General features: G+C 37.9%; 2 protein-coding genes and 1 pseudogene across 3 annotated transcripts in view; 1 reads left to right on the forward strand and 2 right to left on the reverse strand.

Annotated features, from left to right (window-relative positions):
- Positions 1–301: 301 nt before the first annotated feature.
- On the reverse strand, positions 302–15,198 carry COPS5 (COP9 signalosome subunit 5). 2 transcript variants are annotated; one of them, XM_039841803.1, is made up of 8 exons: positions 14,735–15,198; positions 12,256–12,490; positions 11,196–11,324; positions 10,479–10,544; positions 9,610–9,695; positions 5,077–5,188; positions 2,147–2,295; positions 302–541 (listed from the first exon to the last, which is right to left on the reverse strand). In XM_039841803.1, the coding sequence occupies exons 1-8, from the start codon at positions 14,875–14,877 to the stop codon at positions 457–459; spliced, it is 1,005 nt and encodes a 334-aa protein (XP_039697737.1). In that variant the 5' UTR covers positions 14,878–15,198; the 3' UTR covers positions 302–456. The 2 variants fall into 2 exon arrangements, with proteins under 2 accessions (XP_039697737.1, XP_039697738.1); XM_039841804.1 differs by having other exon boundaries at positions 14,727–14,878.
- A 1,627-nt stretch (positions 15,199–16,825) lies between these two features.
- Positions 16,826–25,870, forward strand: part of CSPP1 (centrosome and spindle pole associated protein 1) — a 104,650-nt gene continuing 95,605 nt past the window's right edge. Inside the window, 2 exon segments of the mRNA XM_039841810.1 lie at positions 16,826–16,967; positions 24,559–24,667. Coding sequence (XP_039697744.1) covers positions 24,569–24,667 — 99 coding nt within the window. The 5' untranslated portion in view covers positions 16,826–16,967; positions 24,559–24,568.
- On the reverse strand, positions 20,506–20,624 carry LOC120585655 (uncharacterized; annotated as a pseudogene).

Genomic DNA, 25,870 nt, shown 5'->3' on the forward strand with positions numbered 1-25,870 from the left:
AACTCAACTCTTGTTTATATCAGTTAGCCTATGGTAAAGTTAGTTTCATTATATGTCATTTTCCTGCAGTTCTAAGAACCTATTGATATTAAGTGAGGACTTAGTGTATAGATGAATTGAAAAATGGCTCTGATAATCACTATGGCAAGTGAAACGTTGAAATATTTTTACTAATTTAGATAGGCAAGACTCTTTAAAAAATAGAAAGGTTCTAATAAACATCTCTTTCCCTAATATTCAATAACATTAAAGGACACCAGAAAAATAATGTAACCCCTCCCACAAAACAATGAAAAATCAGTTTCATTTTAAAGAGTTTTATTACAGGATGTTAATGTTCAGGACACTTCAGAGCACCTTATACTTCTAATCAAGTTTTTGGTAACTGGTTTTAAAGTATTACTTGAATATTTTTCTCATACTGGCTTTCAGGCAAAAGTACTACTTAGTGATTGTTTAGGAGATGTTAATCTGATTAAACAGTTTATCCTTAATAACCTGAGACATCAGTCCATGGATAGCTTCTATGGTAGTCTTACAGCTGGAAAGAAAAGACACATTGCATAATGTCACAAGAACTGAAAACTGTTTCAAACATGCAACACCCCCCGCATTTGTCCTTGCACCCCCAATAATTTTCAGTTCTATTCGTATTCCCAAACCACACCAATTATAGTTTACTCTTGTGATTTTTAGCCTTCTGCATGTCTTTTGATCATTTCTGTATTTACTAGCACCATCACAAAGAATGACAATGTAAAATTTGATATAATTCGTAACAGTTAGTTTTGTAACTTGTCAGCAGCTTTGGGAAAAGTTCTGTTTTAGAAAGTGACTGAACTTATATAATTCATAATTATAGATTAATTCTAACATTATATTAAAATCAGTTGTTCCTTGTGTTTATTACTTAGAATAATTTTTAAAATGATTTTAAAGAATCCTATTTTTTTCCTGAAATCATCACATTCTTCAAACAATTAAAAGTCAAAGTTAGATTAGTGAGTGAAGGATTTAGATTTTAGAATTGATAAAAAATAAAAGCAAAAAACAATAACCCACTCATATTCAGAAGAGATGCAGTTCTTGTTAAGTTACCCAAATAAGGAAAATTCTCTACTTTTGTACTACTACTTTTGTCTTTCCTCTTTTCTTCTTAGTGAATTTTTGTTTCATAAGAAATTGAGATGTAAATGTAGATAAAGTTATAGATCACAGACATGCAAAGACAGCTGAGCAAAAACACACAGCAAATACCAAAAATGAGACCTACTGTCAAAGAAAAATGTAATTTTTCTCCAGGCCACTAGCTCTACCTATACCTTCTGAAAACCCATGGAGAAGAAAGGAATGAGGTAATTCCAATCAAAGAGCGCTTCTGCTCCTAAAACACTTCATCTTCCCTTCTTTCTTCTTCCTACCCACTAGTCCAGTTTTTTGTAAAATGGACACCAAGATTTCAGTTTATACAGATGCAAACATAGTTGTCTCTTCCTCTCTGCCCCTAGTTATCACATTCAAATTCCAATTTTTGTGAAAGTAAATGTTATTTGGGTAGTTTTCCCAATCCCATATGCATCTGAAGGGCAACACAATTATTTCCTAAATTATCAGAGAATATATGCCCAGTTTACTCCTAACAAATCTTGCTAGTGAAATCTAGGATACTAAGTTACTATATAAAGGATAATTTCAGAAGAATAACAAGAGAGACACAATCATCACTGTGATATTTAGGAGTTTAAACTTTATAAAAATTTTAAATTTGATAAATTTAAGAAATCCTATTTCAATCCCTCAGAAGATAATTAGAATAAATTAGGACATTCTTTTGCAAAAGTTTTTTTTTTTTTAAAGATCCAGTGATTGACTGGTTTTCTTTGTTGCAGTTTCTAGCTGAACCTAGAAAAGGTAACTAAGAGTTTTTTTTATAACATTATTTAGACCTTTAAGCCATTAATGTTCTTACCTATTGCCTACTAAATTTTCAAAGCTAAAATCTGCATTTGACAATTCTTAAAGGTCCCAATTAGTTAATATTCAGATGCCATTCTAAGTTATAAGTAAGTTAAATCATAAGGAATTTGAATCCTATTATTTGCAAATCCTGAAACAAAAGGAGGGGCAGGAATAGATCTGCTCTTACCTGTCTCGTGTAGCTTTGGCAAGTTTGTCTTCTGACTTCCGGTCATGTGTTTCTAAACCCAACATGAAACTCCCTCGTCCCAGCTGGGCTTCTGACTGTTCTAATTTTTCAGACAAATCAAAGACCTGACCGGTGGTATAATCTGCATTCTGTGGGGAAATGGTATTGTGTCAGTACACAGTCTACCATTAGATAAGTTTAATGTAAATTCATTTTTTTCCATATAAACATTTCATTTACAAAGAATTCCACTATGAAATCTAAGTGGATAGTCAGTGAATTAAGAGGTCATATTAAACTTGCCAAAACTCAAAACTGACTCCAAAGTACAAGCAGTGTAAGTGTAGAGTTTTCCCCCTTTTATAATTTCAATATTAAATTTGAAAATTTTCTTTTTGACTGCTGAAATCTAATCTATGTTATAATGAGAGACTCTGGCAGTGGAGTCCAGGTTCTGGTCCTGGTTCTGGTTCTGCTCCTTTATTCTTCCGTGTCTTAAGTCCTGTTCTGAAAACGGGGGAGGAAGGCAGTAATTTCTACCTTAAGGCTATGGTGAAGATTAAATTAAATAACATATGTAAAGCTCTTAGGCCTGTCCATGGCACCTGCTAAAGGCTTAATAATTGTTAGATAATTTTGTTATTTGTTATTGCTGAACTTTCAGAATTAGTACTTATTATATTTTAACAAAAATAACATTGTTTTAGCTTTTCTGATTATAAACTTAACAATTACTGCACATTTGGAAAATATAGAGCAATATAAAGGAAAAAGAAACGCGTATAATCCCTCTACCTAGCTATTACCACAGTTATATTTCAGAGTGTTGCTATCTGCTTGCATTGCACACCTACATTTTTTTGGTAAGTTGGAATATATATATACCGTTTTGTCCTTTAATATTCCATACTTTAAAAAAGAAAATTTTAATATTTACATATATATACTTAACCATAATATTTTCAAAAAGATTTTTTATGGGATATCATCTTGAAAATGTATCTAAATCTAAAATAAATTTTCATAAAGGTGATTTGTAAAGTATATATTCCATTTTTTGCCTATATCTTCAACAGAAGCGCACAAAGATTAAATAAACAACTTGGCAACAATTAGTATTTTATTCTATTTGCTCCATTTGTAAGACTGTACAGGATATATATTTAGTCACTAAACATGAAAAGTTATTTACTGTCATCATAGTCATTGAAGAGAGCCTTTTAAAATGCTACCAGCTTTTCTAATGATTTTTCAAACTTGTGATATTTTTTAAAGATGTAATTATATTTACTTTATGTGGATCTAACTGGTTTAGAACACCAATACACCCTCCTCATCCCACATTTGGAAAAAACCCTAGGGTTTATAGATCACTTCATATTTGGAAGGCTGAGTTGGTAGGTTGCCCTTACACAAAGGTTTAGAATGCTCTGGTATTAGTGTTTTCTTCCTTTGCCATCATGTGTCACTTCTAGCTGCTATTAGTACATTTGCCTCTAAGGAAACAACACATATAAAGCATGTAGCAGTATCTGACACATACGTAGCACTTAAATGTTTGGTATTATAATCACTCTCCTTCCAATTTGCTACTTGTGACTGTTGAGGATAAAAAATAAGAACAGAAAACTTGTTAGAATTGTGTTTAAAGACACAGTAAATATGCTCAAGTGAGGTCTTTTTCCCTGAATACAATGAACCAAACAACAACAGAATAATTTACTGAGACTTTCTTATACGCCAGGCACTTTGCTAACTGCTTTATATAAAGTATTTTATTTAATTCTCAATGTACTTAATGATGTAGGTACATTGAGTCCAAGAAAGGATCAGTCACAAATAACTTTTTGAAGGTCACATACTGCTAGTAAAATGGCAGAGTTGTTTTGAACTGAATTAATTTTATTCCAAAGTGTGTGATTCTGATCATTATGCTAAATTGTACTATATGAAGTGGACTACTTTTTTAAAAGTAGAAAAAAACTGTTCCTGAGTAAACTCTAGAGAGAATTGATAGAAACTTGTTAAATAAATACCCTTCTAAATAGGTTTAAATGATACATTGGAATGAAAATATTGTTTTTTCGTTTGTTTTTGTTTTTTGCTGCCCAGCATCTGTTGCTTTAAGGTAATGATATTCTGATTTTCTTCTGGGACAACCCTTTCCCTATTTTTAGTCCATGTGCCCCTGAGTTTCTTCTGCCCCAGCACTATAGTAAAACACTTGCCTTGGCCCAGCCACTCATGATGTTCACTGTGTTGGCCTAGATCAGGTTTAAGGATGAGCATGTGACCTAAGCAAAGCTCAGACACAATGAGACTTTACCTGGGGATGATAGATGAATGAATGGAATGAATGAATGAATGAATGAATGAATATGTGTGAGAGGCTAGGATGTCTGAAACTGTCATACTGCTTTCACATGAAGCCTAACACTGAAGCCAAATGACATGAAATCAAAGCTGAGCGAGAAGAACTAAGACCTTCTAATGTTGTTTGAAGGCTTAGTAAGCTAAGCGAACTTAGCTGAGGCTGAACTTAGCCCTACTCCTGGAGTCTGCAGCTCACGATTCACTTTTTTGTTTATGCTAGTTTGGTTGGGTCTTCTGTCACTTGTCACCAGAGTCCTACCTGAAATACTTGACACAATCAAAAACAGTATTTGTATTTTCTCTCTGTCAGTCTCTTTACAGCAGGGGCAGATGTCACCCTCATCTGGCTACCACAGCTGCCATTTAGACGTGGTCTCGATGGCCCATGACAAAGACCTTTGCCTAACTCAGCTCTGGCTGTGAAGAACCTGACCATAGCCCTGCTATCTTGGCCAAGTCAGGCATAGGCTCTCGATGAAAACAGAGTTTCAGATTATTAAACAACTTATGTAGCTTAAATAAAACTCAGACGCATCCCTTGCATATATAGTACTTACAGTAAGCAAGCTAGATGAACTCAGCGTATTCACCCAGTATTTATTCCACAAGAGCTCAAGCAATTTGCGATCCAAAGAGGATTTGAAATATGAGACTTCTAAGGCATAGTATCTGTGAAACAGAAGCGCAAACTTAGTAAGCAAAAAAAAATTTCCAACTATATCATATATAAAAGTTATGGCCAAATTTAAGTGAATTACATTTTACATCCAGATAGTCACATTTTCGTTTTCAGAACAACAGATAATAACCACAATGGTTCCCTCCCACTTCAGAGGCGTGGTCCCAAACGTCCTGCTCACTAAACTTTGTGTTGCTTCCTCCCTTTGTAGAGCCCAGAAATCTCCAAGGAGTTATCAATAACCAATAAGAACTTTCTGAATGACATATATTTACCCATGTTATCGAGTTCATACATTCTAGATAACAGCACAGAAGCTTAATGAACTGCCTGTGTAGAGTTAGCTGTAATTTTTGTTAGGTTTTAAAAAATACTGAAAATGGTCTACGACCATGTTACCCTGAACAAGCCTGATGCTGTCTGATCTCAGAAGCTAAGGAGGGTTGGGCCTGGTTAATACTTGGATGGGAGTCCACCTAGGAAGACCAGGTACTGTGGGTATAAAAAGTAAAAAAATAAGGGATTGTAAGCTGACAAGATCCTTATAATCTGTGAGGTCAAGCAAGGATTGCCTCGCCTAAAAAAAAAAATCCTGAAAATGACATGTGGATTCCCCATTCCTCCCATTCTAATCCCCTAATTAGGACCTACTGCTTTATGGAAAAGTAAACTTTGAAGTAGGTCCTTAAATCACCTACAAGAATTACTACTGCTTCCAAAGGTACCTAATTTATAATCAAGGATAGCAAGGTAAACTTGGTTAAATGTCTGAAAAACATATTTTTTTAAAGTAATAAATATTTAAATATCTCCCTGGGTTCTGTACACTGATGGATACAAAGGAAAACAAGGGACTTCTTCACCTTAAGGAGCTTACCATTTATATAGAAGATGTGGTATGAATCCACAAAAAATTAAAAGACATATGTTGAATAATAATAAGTGATGCTATAATGCATATATAAAATGAATCACCTACCAATTAACTATTAGAGATCATGGGCACTCTTAGTGTTGACAAAACTGCCCTGAGAAACCCCAGGGAGAAGGCAGGATCTAGAGTAATCCTTACATGAGTCTCTGGCATGGATAGGTTGAGAGCAAGAAGGGCATTAGGCAGAGAGCATCGACTCACAAAATGGAAAGCCATGAAAAGAATACTAAGTAAATCAGTTTGCCTGGACAATTTAGCAAGAGCAGAATTATGTGAGGGAAACCTAGAAAGCTGTGTTGGGGCCTAGTTGGTGGAGGACATTAATAAAAGGCTAAGAAATTTAAACTTTATCGTCTAGGTACTTGGGACTCATGGAAGGTGTTTGAGCAGAGCAATCATGTGGCCAAAGAGGTGTTTTAGAAAGTTGGCTGTGGCAGGACATGTTAGAGGAAAGACTACCACAGAGGATTCCACTGCAGTGAAGCAGATGTGAAGAAATAAAGCTGAGGCTCAAGTCCATGCTGCAAATGACAAAGACACATGGACATAACAAAAAATACTGGTTCAGGAGTGAAGAAATAAAAAAGAATAAGAATTTAAAGACATCAGAATTAAGTGAAGGCCTTTTCAAGATTAAGATACTGTGCATATCTGTAGATGAAAAGGACACACTTAGTGAAATATGGAAGTAGAACAGTATTTCTTGAGCATCTCTGATGTCCTAGGTGCTTTATACACATTCTCACTTACTCTTCCCTCCAACCATACACGGGAAGATTCATTATTCCCACTGTACAAAGATATTTAGAGAGTAAAGACCTTGCTCAAAGCCACATAGCTAGTAAGTGGCAGATAAAAGATATGAAAAATTATGTCTATTATCAAAACCTCAGTCTTTATTTTTACATATGGAGTGTAGGCATTTAAGAGAGCATTTAAGAAGTGAGGCACCAGGAGTGAGGGATCAGGCATGGGGAGGGGAGGTGGGAGCTCAAGTGGAAAGGTCAGCTTTAGAAAGTTGCTGGACCTCTGTACCTGAGGAAAAAGATTAGAGGATGAGCACAGCAACAGATTTTTAGATTTATAAAGGATGGAAAATAAAGGCGAGAGTCTAGAATAGACTTTTATGTTTTAAAATTTATGGATCGCTTTAATGTAATTACTGTTTTAATTCCACAGGTTGATGCAATGAAATTTTTTTGTCTAATGTGTAATGATTAGCTGCAAATCTCAGTAGCAGAGCTGAAAATGAAACTATTTAAAATTACTCGTGGAGCTAAATCCTCATCTTCTGTACAAGAAGCAATAACACACTGCCTAGAACCGAAAATCAAGCAGCAGCACCATCAGCATGTTGCTTGAAGATACTGGGGTAAATACGTAAAGGAGTAACTACAACAATTTAAATGATTGCCTCTGGGGGATGGGAAAGGGGATGGTACAAGACTGTTATGTTTTCCATAAGGTTTCATAGAACAATTTTACTCTTTAAACTAGGTGCTTGTATAACACTGATAATATACAAGCTAATTAAAAAAATACTTTTGTGTACTATTTTCACAAAGGTTCCTCAAAGTTAAAAAAAATATTTAATATCTATATCACATTCTGTGTTTAAAACAGATTTTGAGTATGCATTATGATCTGAGATTTAAGGTAGGATTAAAAAAGAAAGGTCAATATAAAATGCAGATAATTTAGGAAATGGACTTATCACCAGCCTACACACATCCCTGCTTTCATCTTGACAGCATGTTTCATTCAACATTTAAAATAAAAATAAATTAAGCCAGTTATTTGCCATATGAAAAAGCTTACTCCTCCTTATTTAGGAATTGATCCTAAGTAAGAGAACATCTTTGAATCTCCTAGAAATTCCAGGTTCAAAATTCTACCTAGAAAGGCGGGACTCCTCTCTGACAGGCTCACATTTCAGAAAAACAGGAAATGTAGGTTTGTAGACTGCCTCAGTCATTGATGTTTGTTTCAAAAGCTGCTGCTGGTAAAAAATGTAGAGTAGGTATTAAAAGTACAAACTTCTGATACGCCTGCAACTCGATATAAATGAAAGAAAAAATTGGCTATTACTGTGAGAGTGAGAGGCCACAGCAAAGGTGTTTCCATGCACAGGACCAATCCTCTCAAACAGGGATGGCTGAAATTCTTTTCAATAGGGCAAGTTAAATGATTTAACCCCAAGCCTCTAACTGGAAAAAAAAACAAAAAACCTTTTTTCTTTGCAGAAATATGTTGGGATGACTAAAAACCAGATATGTTTAAAAACTCAATTTGAGAAATTCTGGAATTTTCTAAGAATTTCTAAACAAAAAATAAGAGCAGTGGCAGCACGTGGGTAACCAAAGTTTTCCTTGAAGTTGAGATAGGAGGTACAGAGAAAAGGGGACACTATATAATCATTTAAACACTTTTTTTAGCGGAGAAGGCCCACCTTCCTATGTCCATGCCGTTTTAAATGTTAGGATACAGCAGTGAATCAATTCTACTTGCATGAAGTTCACATTCTAAAGGGGTTGATGACAAGGAGGCAAATATATCAGATGGTGACAAGTGCTAGGAAGAACAATAAAGCAGGGGAAAGGAACACAGAGCGACAAGAAGGTGCTATTTTAGACTGGGTGACCAATGAACATTCTCTATTAAGGTGACCCTTAAACAGACACTCAATGACTCAAGTAGTTAGTGAGCCACCTGGAAATAAGGAAGAATGTTCCAGGTAGAGGAAACAGCAAGTTTAAAGGCCCTAAGGCAGGAGGCTGCATGGCACACCTGGCAAACCATAAGGAGGCGACATGACTGGACTGGAGAGAGCTAAGGTTCAGTGATAAGAGATGAGCTCAGAGAGGCAGCAGGGGCCAGAGCACACAGGTCGTGTGGTCCAAGGTAAGGACTGTGGATGGTACTCTTGGTGAGGTGGAAAGTCATTCTGAGGAGGAACATGGTTTGACTTACATTTTATATTTGGTTCAGGCTCCAGGTGGCAGTGACTTGGGACCAAGTGATAACAAGAGAGGTGGCAAGATATATTCAGAAAATGGAGAAAACTGTCCTCATTGAGAGTAATTCACATACCATAGGATTCACTATTTTAAAGAAGTATACAATTCAATGGTTTTTAGTACAGCTTAACTTTTGGAGTGAAAATGTTTAGGAAGAATCTTTGCTAAGTGGAACTTGGGTACTTCGAGGGTGGCAGACATGCTAGTGTTAGGCTGGCCCTGAATATGTCTTTCGACTGTTAATTTCATTGATGGGCCAAGTATCATGTACATTGATAAAATGTTTACGGTTCTGTGAAAGACACATTAGATTAAAATATTAGTAATAAAAAATTCAAAGATTATTCTAAATTTGTATATTAAAAAATATGAAATGCATTTTGTCTGAACCTTTTTTCCTCATCTATAAGGGGCTTAGACTGAAGACTGAATGCTCTCTGAGGTTTTTTAAATTACTTACTGTTTGCAGTGTACACCAAAGTCTTCTATTTTATTAAGTGGGATAGTCTGATATTCAGAAGGTCCTTCATCAGGAGGTTTGTAGCCCTAAAAAAAATGAAGAAAACAGAAGACTAAAAAACCAGAGGAAAAACATGTTTTATGTGTAGCTTTCTGTTTATAGAAACATTAATTGTGGGAGCCAAATAATGAACATAAATATTCTAAAAAAAAAAAATGTATATTGCTTAAACCCTCCCTCAACCCTATATGGTGGCCGAAGGCTGGATCTGGCTTATAGATTCATTTTTCTTGTCCTCAGGTGATGTACACATGTGCTATTATCTATTTTAGATTGCGGGGAAGGAAACCGATATATTTAGTTTGTTTTTCTAGTACCTGTCAGAATACCATGGGCATATGGACACTTATTAACAAGTGAAGATAGCTTTTTCTAGTAAAATTAACAACATAGAGCACAAAAATATGAAATGCAGAAACTGCTGATTGAGCATCTGACATCAATCCCAGAAAGCCAGCAGCCATAGCCAAGGGTGGCTATGATACCAGTCAATAGCATTTTCAAGGCAGCCAACCTGACAAATGAAAAGGGAAAGGGAGCTTGAGGTTCCTGTTTAATCTTAGAGACACTTATCATTTGTCTATTTACACAGTACTATGGTAAAATAATCGTATGCAGAATAGTTCTTAGCATATGCTGCTATCAAGTTAAAGAAAATGTTCTGAAAATGTATTATTTCTTGCTAAGAACAAGTTGAATGCTATTTTGTAAAAACTGTTTTAGGACAAAACAAGATACTAATCATAACACAGCTTTAAAAATGTCAAATATTTGGAATTTAAAAAAACTTAAGTAATTTAAAAAATTACCTTTGGGTATGTCCTAAAGGCTCCAAGATTCACTTTCCCTGCAGATATTGTTCTCGTTGGGTCAATCTACAGGGATATATTTAATATCTATTATAAAATATTTCCATCTGTTTAAACATTATAAACCTAGAAATACATATGTACATATAACACTACATACACATATGTGCACACACAATGAAAATAACCAAATAAGAGAAAAACAACCAAAGCAAAAAACTATAAAAGTTCAATAAAGTGGTAAGTTTAGAAATGTCTCATAGTTAATTTAGAGATAAGATCTCGTTATTGTAGTATTTAAGAATATTTGAAGATTTGCTCATCTCTTTAAAAAAATTTTTTTAATAGTGAACAGTTTCTACCTTCCTCATTCATAGCACTCTGGATTGCATCTAGGACACTGAATATTCCAAGAGCTGCTCTAGCAATTCCTGATTTACTCAATTCAGTCAACACTGACTGAATGCCTACTATGTGCCAGGAGCTGAGACACAGGTGCTGTGATCACCCTCATCTTACAGAGTGGGAGAAGAGACAGAGACGTTAAGTAACTTGTTCAAAGTTCCGGCTTCTAAGAAGTGGAATTCAGACTCAAACCTGGGCAGACTGACACCAGAGCTTTGCTCTTACCACACTATTTTTTTTTATGTCTTGGCATTCTTGCTTTAGTAAGTCTTCATGAAGAACTTAATTAAAGCTGGTTGTAAAAGTACTTACTACCACTGCTACGAATGGTTCCTGGAACTGCTGATTGAGCATCTGAGTACTGACATCAATCCCAGAAAGCCAGCAGCCATAGCCAGGGTGGCTATGATACCAGCCGATAGCATTTTCAAGGCGGCCGACCTGACAAATGAAAAGAGAAAGGGAGCTTGAGGTTCCTATTTAATCCTAGAGACACTTATCATTTGTCTGTTTACACAATTCTATGATAAAATAATAGTATACTGAATAGTTCATAGCATATGCTACTATCACATTAAAAAAATGTTCTGAATAGATAATACATGCCCAAAACACAAAAGTAACAAGATACAAGTATAATAAGTTATTCGGTCTTCTTCCCACTGCTTTCCCCTCAACTATCCAGTTTCTCAGCCCAGATATTACCCCTATACCAGCTGCTTTCATACCTATCTTCCAGAGATATTCTTTGCTTATAGAATATACTTTGTACATATGTAGATTAATAAAAACACACACAATGGCATACCACATAGTGTTTTACACTTTGCTCTTTTACTTAACAAAATATTCTGCGGTTTGTTCCATGTTAGTAAATTTATGAGTACTTTTTTGTTTTTTTAAAGGCTGGCTAGCAGTTCATTGTATGGCTATCTCATAATTGATTTAATCAGTTTTATACTCAAGAATGTTTAAGTTATTTCCAAATTTTTGGTTTTAAGCACAAATCTGGTAATGAGTGTGAGAATTAAAAAAATTTTTTGAGATATAATTGACATATTTGTCCAAATGTACAGTGTAATCAATACGTATATATTGCAAAATGATCACAATGAGTGTTAAATAACATCCATCACCACACAATTACAATTTTTTTCTTGTGATAAGAACTTTTAAGATACACTCTCGAGTGTAGAGAATTTATTTTTAAAAAAATCCATGCTAACCTCATATACCTTTTATATAGAAATTGTTGAAAATAACTTATAAAATATAACTTTCATGTAAAAAGGATAGTTTTAAGTTTAGCAATTCGAAAGCCATGAGACTCTTTAACTTGCAGTGGCTAAACTTTAAGGAACTACATTTTTACCTGTTTGGCATTTTCTATATATGCCGCCATGTACTCATATGCAGCAGCCTGAGCATTTACTCGGGTTTCAGTGCCCTCTACAGGCAAAGCAAAACTGTCCATAATGATCATGGTTTCACCGTCCACTTTTCCCAGCATCAAGCCCATCACTTCCAAGTTGCCTCCTGATCTGGCATGCATTACCATTTTCAGCAGAGCCAATGCTGAGATTTTGCAGTACTTAAAGTAATGGTGACTACAAAACAAAAGCACGGTGTAATTAAGTTTCTTATATAAAGTACAATTTCAAAAAACAGTTTGTGTGAAGATAAAGTATTGAAGGAATTTACAGTGATGGAAGAGGGAGAAAGAGTGTGAAATGTGGGAAAGATAAAGGAAGTAGACGACGACAGAGTTCCTGTAGGGGGATGGAAATGATAAACATGTCATAGTCCTGCCAAATATTTCTCCTTGGGGAAGGGAAAACTATGACATCATTTTTAAATATGTTATTCAAATGTAAAGGAGGTAATTACATGACCAGTTCGATAGACTTTTTCTCCATCAAATTTGGAATCATAAGACCTCTGATTCTGACTCTGGCTGGATGGTTGTGTCTAACTATGGTTGTGTCTCAGGCTTAGTGGTTAAGAATGTGGGCTCTGACATCTGCCTACCTAGGTTTGAATCCTTGCACTGCCATGTCCTAGCTATGGCCCTGAGGCAGCCACTTAATACCTGTGCCTCAGTTTCCTCATCTGATATTTCAGAGAGTTAATAAATGAAATAATGTATATAAAATGCTTAGCTTAGTGCCTGACACAAACTTTATAAGTGCTAGGTGTTATTAGCATTATTAACCTATCTTTTACAGTACCCTCAAAGAACAGGGTGTTGAAGGGTGTGGCTTCTCTCTATGGTATCAGCCTCAAATTAAAAATATAGCCCTAATATCTTTGGTCCTACTATTATCACTATTTCGGAGTCTGCCATCTGTGGATTCGAATGAATTACTATCGAATAAAATTACATTTTCTATCTCACTGATGCAGCCCAAGACAGCTAGGATGAATATAATTAGAGCCACAGACAGTGAGGAAAGCTGATCGTTTCCAAATATTTAAGAGACTACATTAATCTAAAATGCATAGGCTGCTCAAGAAGCAAGCAACCAGGCAAACTAGCCAGTCTGAATCAAGTCGTCAGTAAGTGTCTCTAAGAAGACTTTTTAAGATCTGCCCACAGATTTCATTTAAATCTGCCCACAGATTTCAGTCACAATTGAAAACAGAGACCTGATCTTGGGAGTCAATACATGAATTAAAATCTTGGCTCCTCCATTTACTGGGAAAAATTTTAAAAAAAGTTATTGTGCTCCTATTACATACATTTTAGAGCCTTTTTAATATATTTATGGCATCACCAATAGGTCTTATTTCCATTTTACAGATAAACATGTATAAGTATTTCCAAGGATCAACTAATTAGTGACAGTAATTAGATCTCATCTTAGGTCTGACTGTTGCTCCCACTGGAGTTTATTGTTGTAGAGTGATCATGAAATAAGTTACTTAATTGTATTTGCTTATTTTCTTATTTCCAAATTAGGAATTAGAATACAATACTGGGTTGTCATGAGGATTAAATGACATATGGAAATTCCTAGCTCAGTGCTCAGCCCACATTAAGTATTTAGTAAACATTGCTGGATCTGAATACTGACAGTTAAAGCTTGCCTTGTAAAAAAACTGAGACAAATAAAGTGAGGTTTTTGTTGCTGACCACCGCTCTTCTTACTGTCTCTCCATTAGACTGTGCCCTTTTTATTCTCTAACACAATCTGTGATCAGGAAAGGATAGATGCTGTTGGTAAAGAATCCTCAACTTGTCATCACTCTCATGGACACAAGGATTTTGCTAAGGAGTAAAAAGCCTTAAGCTCTACTGATATAGTTTGTAGCTCATGTGAACTGGTAGAGTAACATTCTAGGAGACTGGGTAGAGCCTCGAGTGTTTCTGAAATAATTACCAGTAGTCAAAAAACGATCATAGATTTCTAAAAGACGGCTCATAGTTAGAGACCCTTGGGCTGGCTCAATTTCTGAAGACAGCTGCGGTCTCCTGTCTGGGATCAGCTGAAGGTCCCAACAAGATGTATATTGAGTTAGGTAGGATGCAAGGCAGACTGTGTAGCATATATTACAATACGGATGTTGAAAAGTGACAACACAGATCATCGCTTGTCGTTTTCCTCTTCCATCCTCCGGAGGCAAAGGTGTTATAGAAACAGAAAGGGGAGACGAAGAGCGCCCTAGTGGAGGGGCTTAGGTTCTACTTGAGGGGATAAAAGGAAGACCAAAATTTCTCAGGCGCATATTCTTTCTCCTCCCTTCCGCACGAAAAAACAAGCTCTCCACCCCCTTAAATTCCCACTCCCCCTGGGTGACTTAAACTCCCGCCACCCCTTCCCTCCCCTGCGCCTCGCCAGGGACCTCCTCACTCCTTAGTCCAGGGCTTCGCCGCCAGGATTTCTTGCTGCTGTTTCTTGTCGTATTTATAGATTTCATCGATACTCTGGGCTTCCTGCATGTTGTTGGCCAATTCCCAGGTTTTCTGAGCCATACCACTCCCGGACGCCGCCATCGCCGAGCAAATGGAGAAGTTGTCGCCTCCACAAGCAAAACGCAACTTTAGCTCGCTAGGTTTCTGGGTGTGGGCTTGAGAGCCTCCCCACCACAGATATAAACTCGTACTAGCCTCTCGAGGTAGCCATGACACCTGAAACCGGAGGTGAAGTTGGTACAGACCATTCGGGGGTGGCGGGCCCCTTCGGAAACGCGACTATATAAAAGCAGTTACATAATAGAGGCAGAGGAATCTTCCTGAGGCTTAAATAAGAATATGTTATTTTGAAAAGTTATATGTGTAAATTAGGACAAATTCAATGATTGGGTATGAGAATGGTATAGCCTTACGCAGCGGAAGAAGGGCATGTTACCGTGCTAGAAAGTGCCGTTGCCTTCTTTGTCCGTACTGCGCAGACTCAGCCTCCGCCATATTGAAAGAGGGCAACTCTTTTAAACTAGGATTGGAGGACAAATTGTTTTTACGTGGGTGTAGGTACCTTGAATGAGATTAGTTTGTAGAAAAGCTAAAAATAAGGATGTCTGCGGAGAAATTGAGATATGAGTAGTTCTGGATGCTGGTTGAGAGAAAGATAAACGTGGCGTCCTAATTTACTTACGAATCCCTGCACATGCGTAAAATCCTAAGGGCTTGTGCTGGTTTGGCCTTAACACTTCTTCAGAGGAGCGTTCTCTAGCATTCTGAGGCGGCCGTGGAAACCCGTGGACAGCTATGACCATGCGTTTTGTCATCTATTTGAGCTATTCGTGTTCTGAAGATGTCAAGTACACAGCTCTTATAGTTTACAAATTAAACTTAAGCATTGCTCCGTGAAACCACTTCTGTCCCTGAGGCCGAGTTAATTTCAACAGCCTATTTGATTTCTCCCAACAGTTAATATGTGAACTGGTAGAGTAACAGTTAATATTTCATTTATTTGCTTGTGTTACTTATTCTTCCTTCCCCTCCTCTCTCCTACTCCGCACTAGACTCTAAGTTCTAAAACACACGGGCCATGCCTGTGTTTCTTGTTTTATCCCTAACACCGAGCATATTAAATGTTCAACACATACTTTTGCTGGGGTGGGGAGGGGGTGAGAGGTAGATGTGAGGGGCGGAGGATAACGTTATAGCTCACCTCTCCAGCTTCATTTTTCTTTAGTCACCCTTGAAATTTTGTGTACATAGTCAGCATTGCCTAAAATGTTCCCCCCTGAATTTTCTGACTGGGAGCGCCTATTAATCTTTAAAAATACAGCTTAGAGATGTCTACCATGAAATAGTTCTTCTTCCTCTGTCCAGTAATCATTGCTTCCACGGTGTCTGTAAGCATCTGGAGGTACTTCCATGACAGTTACGTTGTATTGTAATGTTGACTTCAAAGTTTTTCTTTTCACGACGCTCCACTCCTAATACGGTGTGTAGCATATAGTTAAAAACATTAGATTTTGGTTTGGCAATTAACTTTGAGTTGAAGAAAATTTTGTCTTTAAAACCCCCTTAAAGGAATTTAGGATAAAAGACTCTTAGTTCTACTTTCCACGGGAGCTAAAGATCTCTTTCTCAGTAGTAGCATATGTCCACTCAGTATTGGAGTGAACTGAATATACTGAAAACTGTAGTAAAAGCTCAGGACAAAACATTGACCAGAGTCCTGGGACGGGTGTAACGCTGGAGAGGTATGCCAACAGGTTTTCTCTCACAGCCACCCCTCCCTTCTTTCTTTCCAGGCTCTGACTTTGTTTCAAGGCTGGCTGTGATTTGGAGAGTTTGAGGGGGTTAATATCGATTTAGCTTGGGGAATGGCTCCCGTGGTTTAAGAGCCCCGGGGCGGAGTAGAACCAGGTGGCGGAGTACAAAGCCTGGGTGCGCGCGAACCGCCGGGCGACTGTGCGGCCTCCGGGACCGCAGGGGGCGCCCGAGGCCACGCGGCCTCTCCCCGTGGCCCCCATGGGGGCGGGGCCGCGCTCGGCCGTTGGCGAGAGGCGGGCGGAGGGCTCGGCTTAAGAGGCGGAGCCCGCGCCGGGCGGCTACCGCCACTACCTCGGACCGCGAAGATTGCCGCTGTGGCGCTGTGCGTCTCCCCCGACGCGAGCCCGCTTTCCCGGGTAAGCGTTCGGGGGCCGCGGGCGGAGAGCGGGCCGGGCGCGGTGCGGCGGGCGGGGGTGCCCGGGGCGGGGGCAGGGTACGATCATGCCTGCGGCGGAGGGCTCGCGGCGGCCGGGCTGCGGGCAGTGTCGGGGTTATGGTGGTGGGTGGGCGGGGGTTTCCTGCCGGGGGAGTTCTCGCGGCCGCGGAACGAGGGGCGGCGCCCGAGTTAGACGGTCGTGGTCGGGGTCTGGCGGCAGCAGGGCCAGGGGCGGTGCCTGGGGTCCGAGTCTCGCAGCAGTCCGTCTGGGGCAGTGCCAGGTTCTCGGGGGGCGGGGGTTCCCTGTGGGCGGGGGTCTCGCGGCTGCCTCCCAGGCCCGGGGGCGGTGCCCTGGTTACGCGGTCTGGACTCCCGGAGCCGCCTCGGGTGCCGTAGAGACCCGGTTGCCTGACAACGCATTGACGCTTCCTGAGGAGGCCGCCACCCACAGCGCCCAGAGACGCGCTGTGCCTGGCTCCCGGGTGCCTTCCCTGCCCAGCTGCCCGGTCTCCGCTGTTCCGCTAAACCTCCGAGCACGTTCCCTCTCCCCCGGCGCGGGTTAATGGTTCACGTTCACTGAGCGCTTGTGCTCCCGGCGCTGTTCCCCAGGCTTTGCAAGTCCAAATTAATCACCCCAGCCCTGTGAGCCTGGTGCTATTACGACCTTGGTTCCACCTGGCTCTTTGAGCGTGAACCTCTTCTAATTGCCTTGATTTTAGGATTGTTATCTGAGATTCGAATCCAGTTTTCAGTGTTAGCCTTGGGACTCATCTTTGGAGAGAGATTGGCTCTCAAGATTATAGGGTTAAGATGTTTAGCTTGGACTTCTGGAAGACTAAATTGTAAAGTAAACTACCCAGTTTACAAACACCTTGGAAAATGCAAAAGCCTAACAGCAACCCACATGAGTTTGTAAAAAGACAGTAATCTTCAGAGAGGTTCTATTTTCAGTGAAAAAAAATAGCTTGTCATGTTGACAAGAAGGAATCCCATGGAAACCAGTACAATTCTGATTTTTTCCCCTGCATTATCGTTCTCCCTGGGAGGACACTGACCTTCCGGTGGTTAAGTATCTCCTGAAATGCTCCCCAGGGATGAAATTTTGGGTCTCTTGCAATACAGATGACCTTCTGGAAGGGAGCCCGTGGTTTTAGATAGGGTAAATTGAAACGATGCTTTCAGTATGGTTTTTCTCAAACGAAGTTTTCAGACAAATGTGAATTATCTGTTAAAACTTTGAGCAGATTTCAGATAACCTTTTTAAACATCATTCTGATTTACTTTGATTGCTTTCCTGAGTGGGAGACAGAAATGTTTGCACAAGCGTTGTGGCAATTTTGCATCACCCAAAGGCTATGTAATTTATACTACTGTCTTTCTTTAGTCACCATTAATGATGTGTTCTTAACAGCTGCTAACAGACTTAATAGTGCTTTTGTGTACAGGCATACCTTGGAGATATTGTGGGTTTGGTTCCATAACACCACAATAAAGCCAGTTGTATTCTTTTGCTGGTGGAGAGTCTTGCCTTCAATTTGTAGAAAAATGCAACATCTGTGAAGTGCAATAAAGTGAAGTGCAGTATAATGGGGGTATGCCTATATTTACTCTCTTCGTATCCTGATCCCCAATCTCCCTCTCTACCCCTAGCCACATGATATTTAGTTGTTAGCATTGTTTAGGGGGATTTGTTAAAATACGGCTGTGTCCATGGAAGTCACTTGCTCATGTGCCAGGAGAAAAAGACTGAGCACCTTTTATTTGGTGGGAAGATGTCTGGGTGGGCAGGAAATGAGAAACTTTGTCCTGGTTCCCCTGATCCCTCCCTCTTCTGAGACTCTTCCACCGGCTCCTCCCCTGTGTTGTCACTCCCTACTCTTCTGTCCTCAGTCCTGTTCTCTTGTGCTAGGCTCTCTTTTTCTAGGCAACCTCTTCTATAGCTTTAATAATCATTTTAAAAACTGCTAATTTCTTTTTCTAGCTTGGGCTCTTTTCTGAATTCCAGACATTTAAAATTATTTTCTTGATACCTCCACTGGATCTTTTATGGGTACCTCATACTGAATCCCTAAATTCCTGTCTGGCTAGACTGTGAGCCACTGAGGGAGGGGGCATTATCTTGTCCAAATTTGAGGGCAAGGATCCCATACTGTTCATCTCTCCAGCATCTAGAACAACACCCTCTGTTGGAGGAGGGTATTTTCTATTCCTCGTGCTTCCATAGTGGGAAGGAAATTTGCACTTTGAGAGAAAAGGATGGGAGCAACATTTTCTCCTTTTCTTTGTGCTTGATTAAACTGAGAGAGGGAATCTGGCACACTCAGTTATTTTTGGGTCCTCCTTGGTTTTTAGATTTGCCTAGCCTTAGCAGAATGAGTATGTTCTGGTCTGCTTATATGTATTTGTATGATAAGTCTAAAGGCTTAAGTTTTAAGATTTAGAGATGTTGATTTGGATTATGATAACCAAGTATCAGTTATTGGTGATTTAAATCTCAGTGTACTTTGGAAGCTTTTTAAAACAAGGTAAGTACTGATGTATACAAAGATTACAAAAATATAACAAGAATTAATAAAACAGTTGTGACTCATTGATTTCAACATGTCAGGTGTGCCATACATTTTACATGCATTACTTTGGTTTTTTCTTCATTACAACTGGAGTAGATGTTTCTCTTTGACGGATGAGGAAACAGGGATAGAGAGGTTAAGGAACATATTTGAGGTCAGTCACATACAGTCAATTAGTGATGGAATTGGGTTTCAAATCTAGGTCTTTTAAACTGTTTTCCTGAAAACTGTTTATCATCTACTTACTATGGACACAGCTACTGAGGGGCGGGGGACTGGTGACATCTTGAAAAAAGTTGAGAGTGATTTTATATTGTAGAGCGAAGGAAGATAAAGAATTCCATTTAGGTTTCTTTCAGCTGATCTTTCTCATAACTTAATCTCTAAACTACAAATATTCTTATTCTCTTTTTTACTTAGGTTGTACCCATTGACTCAGTCTCTGATTTTCCAACTTAATGAATGATTTTGTATTTGAAATTGTTTTATGAAAATTTCCACATGCTTTTAAGAGTAAGACAGAGAAAAGTGGCCACGACAGCAAGAAGCTGGCTGTACTATCACCAAAGCCTTGGTGTTGCTAAGAATTTACCTGCTTAGGCCTCATGTTCTGTTGAAGATAAACAGTTGCACAGAACATCAACATCAGATGAGGCTGAGGCTGCTTTGTGTCCGTGATGGATCAAGAGAAAAACAATACCACTCAGTAATTGTGTACAAACACAGACAAAACATTAATGTTGTCTAAGCCACAAAATGCCAAACATTACTACGCACTCTCCCAGCTACTATGAGTGACTGCTGCCTGTATTAGTTACAGCTTTAGCCTCACCCTATAGATCCGTTTTTACTAAGATGTCCAATCATAGAATTACCCTCACTTCCTGGTAGCATTCGGTACTGAGCAAAGCTCTGATTTCTTTTTCTTTTTCTTTTCTTTTTTTTAAACGCCTACAGCACCTGGTATTCCACGGTGATCTCCCATCCAAGTACTAACCAGACCCGACCCTGCCTCGCTTCTGAGATCAGACGGGATCTGGTGTGTTCAGGGTGGCATGGCCGTAGACAAAGCTCTAATTTCTTAAACCCTCCTCCAAATCACCTAACACAAGCCCAAATCCTGTCTTTTTTAACACTCTTATTAAAGCACTCTAGAGCTCCCCATGGTGGGCATCAAGGTTGCATGTTGATGCAATGAGTAATAAACTCAACTAGTTTAACTGCAGTAGTGTTCCTGGTGTTCTTTGGAGGACATTTCATGAGAAAGCTTGTTAGTGTCTTTGACTCTTCAGCTTAATAGTAGAGATATACTCAGATTGGATAGTATAACAAAATTAGAAATGATTAAACATAAATATCATAAATGTCATGTTTTAGCTATGGTATATATTATACTACCATTGTTTAAAAATGTGTTTTTCTACTATGGTTACTGTTGCATTTAAGTATTCATAAATTCTAGAGCTCTTTCAAAGTCTGATTCAACAACTAAATGAACATGTTAAGTTAATAGTCATTAACAGAATTATGTGGAGGCCTCAGGTCATAGTGAAAGAGGCTTGTTTTTTTTTTTTTTTAATTACATTTCCGCTTAAATTTTATATAAAATTCTATAGCAAAGTATATATATTATATAATCCTATTATCTTTTATTTCTATCAGACATGTCAGATTTGGAAAAGTGACTTTTTAGCATGAAAAGTATCATTTGCTGTTGAGCTGTTTTGAATTTTTACTAGGAAAAATCTTTTGTGACAAATAAATTAAAAATTGCTAAAACATACTAACTTTTGTTGGTTTGGAATATATTTTGCTAAAGCCATATTTTAAAATCTTGTGTTCTTTTTGGAAGTAAATAATAGAATGAAGTTCCTATTATATACTACACTGATACAAGTTTCAGCATATTTTTTTCAGGTAAAGCTTCTTTCCTGCATTTTCACAGATTACATTATCCCTCAAACATTAAATTCAGTGGATGCTTTTTTCCCTTAACTCTCTTGCTTTTGATATTGCTGACTGGTTGTTTTTTGTATCTCTTTTTCTCCGCAAATTATGTCGACTTGGTTTTTTATATATCTTTTTTTTTTTAATTACTCCTCCTTTGTATTATTTCTAGCTTCTGCTGTCACTCCCTCAAATGAACATTGCCCAGCATTTTTCCCCCCCTGTCTGTGCTCATTTACCACAGCTTCAACTATCATTTTTAAAATAGTTAACTCGTAAACATTCTACTGTGGTCCACTTCCTTGAAGTAGAGCCTTGAATTTCTAATCTGCTGGAAATTTCCATTACCACGTTTTACTAGCTCCACCTTATCTAAACCACACCTTTCCAAACCAGCTAGTTTCTTCAAACTTATTTGTGTCCAGGTTTCCATCCACATTTAGTTTATAGGATTTAAACTTCTGGGCATCAGTGCTCCTTTCTTGCCACATATCTAATTAGTCACTAAGTTTCGTGGGTTTTTGAAAAACATATTTTAAAAAAGTTATATGAGGAAAGAATAGTCTGTTCAAAAAATGGGGCTGGAATAATTTTATATACACATGCAAAAAACCCCTGAACCTTGATGACCCTTACCTTACGCCATTTGCAAAAATTAACTTGAAACAAATCATAGACTTAGGGAACTATAAAATTTGTAAAAAAAACAAACGAGAATATTTGTGATCTTGGGCTAGGCAAAAATGTCCTTACGTATGACACAAAATGCACAAGTAATTGATTAAAATTGATGAAAAATGGATAAATTGGACTATAAAAATTAAAAACTTTTGCTTTTAAGAAATCATCACACAGATGTTTATAGCAGTCTTATTTATAATTGCCAAAACCTAGAGACAACCAAGATGTCCTTCAGTAGGTGAAGGCATGGATAAGCAAACTGATGCATATAGATAATGGAATGTCATTCAGCACCAACAAGAAATGAGCTATCAAGCCGTGAAAAGACAACGAAAAACCTTAGTAATGCATGCTAATAAGTGAAAGAAGCCAATAGTCTATGATGACAACTATATGACATTCTGGAAAAGGCAAAACTATGGAGGCAGTACAAAGATCAGTGGTTGCCAGGGGTTAGAGGGGAGGGAGGGATGGCCAGGTGGAGCACAGAGGGCTCTTGGGGCAGTGCAACTACTCTGTATGATTCTACAGTGGTGGATCCATGTCATACACTGTGTCCAAAACCATGAAATATACAACATCAAGAGTGAACCTTTTTTGTAAACTGTGGACTTTGGTTGATAACGACGTGTCAATGTGCATTCATGGGTTGTAGCAAATACCCTACTCTGGTGGGGGATGTTCATAATCGGGGAGGCTGTGTGTGAGTTGGGCAGGGTATATACGGTAAGTCTGTACCTTCCACTCAGTTTGCTGTGAGCTTAGAACTGCTCTACAAAACCTTGAAAAAGAAGACATTATCAAGAAAACTTAAACCACAGACTGGTAGAAATATCTACAAATCATTCTTGAAAAAGAACTTGTATCCAGTATATATATATAAGTATATACTATATATTTATATATAAATCTTACAACTCAATAATAAGAAAATTTAGCTTTAAAAATGGGTAGTCGATTTAAGATACTTTGCTAATGGTTATGTATATGGATGTATAGACAGCAAATAAGCACATGAAAAGATGCTCAACATCATAGTCACTAGAGAAATGCAAGTTAAAACCATAACGAGATGCTACTGTACACCCAATAGAAAGACTAAGATCAAAAAGACTGAAAATAACCAAGCATTGGTGAGGAAATGTAGAAATTGCAACCCTCTTGTGAGGGTTTATCTATTTTTTATCGATTTTTAATCAGTTGTTTCGCTTTTTGTGTCGTATGTAAGACATTTTTGCCTAGCCCAAGATTACAAATATTTTCTATGTTTTCTTTTAGAAGTTGTATAGTTCTCATATCTAAGTCTGTGATCTGTTTGAAGTTAATTTTTACACTGCTGGTTGGAATGTAAATGATACAGTCACTACACACTTAGAGGGACCAGCTTAGCAGTTCCTCAGAATGTTAGACAGAGTTACACAGGACTCAGCAGTTCCCTTCTTAGGTATGTAGTGAAGAGAATTGAAAACATAAGTCCACACAAAAACCTATACATGAATGTTCATAGAATTATTCATATTTCTGGATTATTCATAATCCAAAAAATGGAAACAACCCAAATATCCAGCAGTAGGTGAATAGATAAACAAAATGTGGTATTTCTGTACAATGGAATACTACTTAGCATAAAAAAAAAATCTACTTATTGATAGATGCTACTATAAGGTCTAATCTCAAAAGCATATGTTAAGTGAAAGAAGCCAGACACCAAAGACTACATATTATATGATTTATTTACATGAAATTTCCAGGTTAGGGAAAACTATAGAGACAGATAGCAGATAGATGGTTGCCTGTGGTGGGGTTGGAAGTGAGGATCAACTATAACATGGCATGTGAGAACTTTCTGGGGTGATGGAAGCATTATCAATAGTGATTATGGTGATGATTGCATGACTGTATGCATTTACTAAAACTTATGGAACTATTCACTAAAATGGGTGCCTTTTATGGTATATAAGTTTATTTGCAATAGAAACAACAGCTTATGAGTTTAAAAACAATTCCAAGGCTTACTGATAAAAATAAGAATTCACGAATTCATACTGATAATAAGCAGAGAAATTTGGACAAAGGAATAAAATGGTTAAGTGCCAACTGGTAAATATGCAGGGAGTGGTGGAATTGGAAAATTAGCATTTTGCAGACATTTAGAATCAAAGATTGGATCAGTTAAGAATCACCAGTTGCTGCTAAATCTCAGACATTTTGGTCAGGAGCAGGATTTTGCGTAGTCTGAAAATGTCTCCTTAGAGACCGCTTCTTACAAGGGAATAGTAGTGCAGAAATCAGGCAACATCTTGATCAGATAATAATTAGTCTAAAAATACTCTGATATTGCTATAGCCATGCTCACTAAAGTTTTTTTTTAAGTACCTGCAAAATGGCGGATAATTTGGATGAATTTATTGAAGAGCAAAAAGCCAAATTGGCCAAAGATAAGGCAGAATTGGAAAATGACCCACCTTACATGGAAATGAAGGTAAAGTTAATCATTTTCTTCGAACATGTTTCATTAAAAGTGTCTCTGATGATTAGCCCTGTATAAATGTGAAACATCCTCTTCAGAGTGAAAATCTTCAGTTTCATACTTCATTGTGGCTGTGCAAGTCATCCTAACTCAGAGCCTGACTCTGGATAAGATGTCAGTAATTTTGAATGCGGTTTTTCTTCTGTGGAGTTTTATCTTACAGGTTCTCCTATCTTCTTACTAAAATTTTTTTGATATCAACAAAAGTTATTTTGAATGAATTTATTAGAATAGTTCTCTTATTGTGTATACTTTCAGAATATAAGTTTATTAAAATGTTTCTGAAAGCAATGTCTGAAAAAGCTTTCTTAAGCTTTCCTATTTTTGATAAAAGAGTGATTCATCTGTTTAGCAGATACTTATTCAGACTGTGCTGGGTCCTGTGCCAGGCTCAGAGAATACAGCACTAATCTAGACAGATGTGGCACCTTCTCTCCTGGGTTCAGTGTATGTAATAAGGTGAAGGATGTAGATTAATCTGTGCCATTGGTCCATTATAATGAGAGTAACCCTATATATTGGTTAGCCCAAGACAGTCCTGGATTACCTATTGTCCTAGTGTCTCATCTATTTTAGCATTTGTCCTGGACAAAAGTATGGATGAGATGATAAATAACATGGATACCCTAATTATAAAGGGGCTTACTTACATAGCTAACATTTATTGTGTGCTAAATATGGAGGAGGCATAGTCTTATGAGGATACATATTTGATATTTCACCTGAATCTGTGAGATAAGTACTGTTGTCATTTTCCAAATGAGTAAACTGTGGCAATGGGAAGGTAAGTAATGCAACTAAAGTGATTGTAGAACTAGGCTTTGATCCCTGGCAACCTCAATCCAGTGCTTGTTCTCATAACCATCATACTGTGTCTTCCTGCCATGTACAAGGAGTTGTGCCAAGGACTTTACATGTATTATCTCAATCAATCACAATATCCCTGTGAGGTAGAATTCTTTTTGTTTTACAGATCAAGAAATTGAGGCTTAAAGGGATTACGTAATTTGGCTGGGTGCACACAGTGGAGGGTTCGGGATTGGAATCCTCACATGTCCAGTTCCAAAGTCCATTCTCTTAACTACTCTCCAGTTCTTAGAACTTAGTACAGTGTTTGGAAAGAGTTATTACATAACTTTAAATACAGCTTTGCTA

The sequence above is a fragment of the Pteropus medius genome, unplaced genomic scaffold (assembly GCF_902729225.1).
Source record: "Pteropus medius unplaced genomic scaffold, Ma_sr-lr_union100, whole genome shotgun sequence".
NCBI lineage: Eukaryota > Metazoa > Chordata > Mammalia > Chiroptera > Pteropodidae > Pteropus > Pteropus medius.

Coding starts and splice junctions, on each gene's coding strand:
- COPS5 (XM_039841803.1), bottom strand. CDS start 14,877: ATGGCGGCGTCCGGGAGTGGTATGGCTCAGAAAACCTGGGAATTGGCC. Junction 12,491..14,734: donor GCGAAGCCCTGGACTAAGGA/GTGAGGAGGTCC, acceptor TTTGTTTTGTAG/TCACCATTACTTTAAGTACT. Junction 11,325..12,255: donor ATATAGAAAATGCCAAACAG/GTAAAAATGTAG, acceptor TTCATTTGTCAG/GTCGGCCGCCTTGAAAATGC.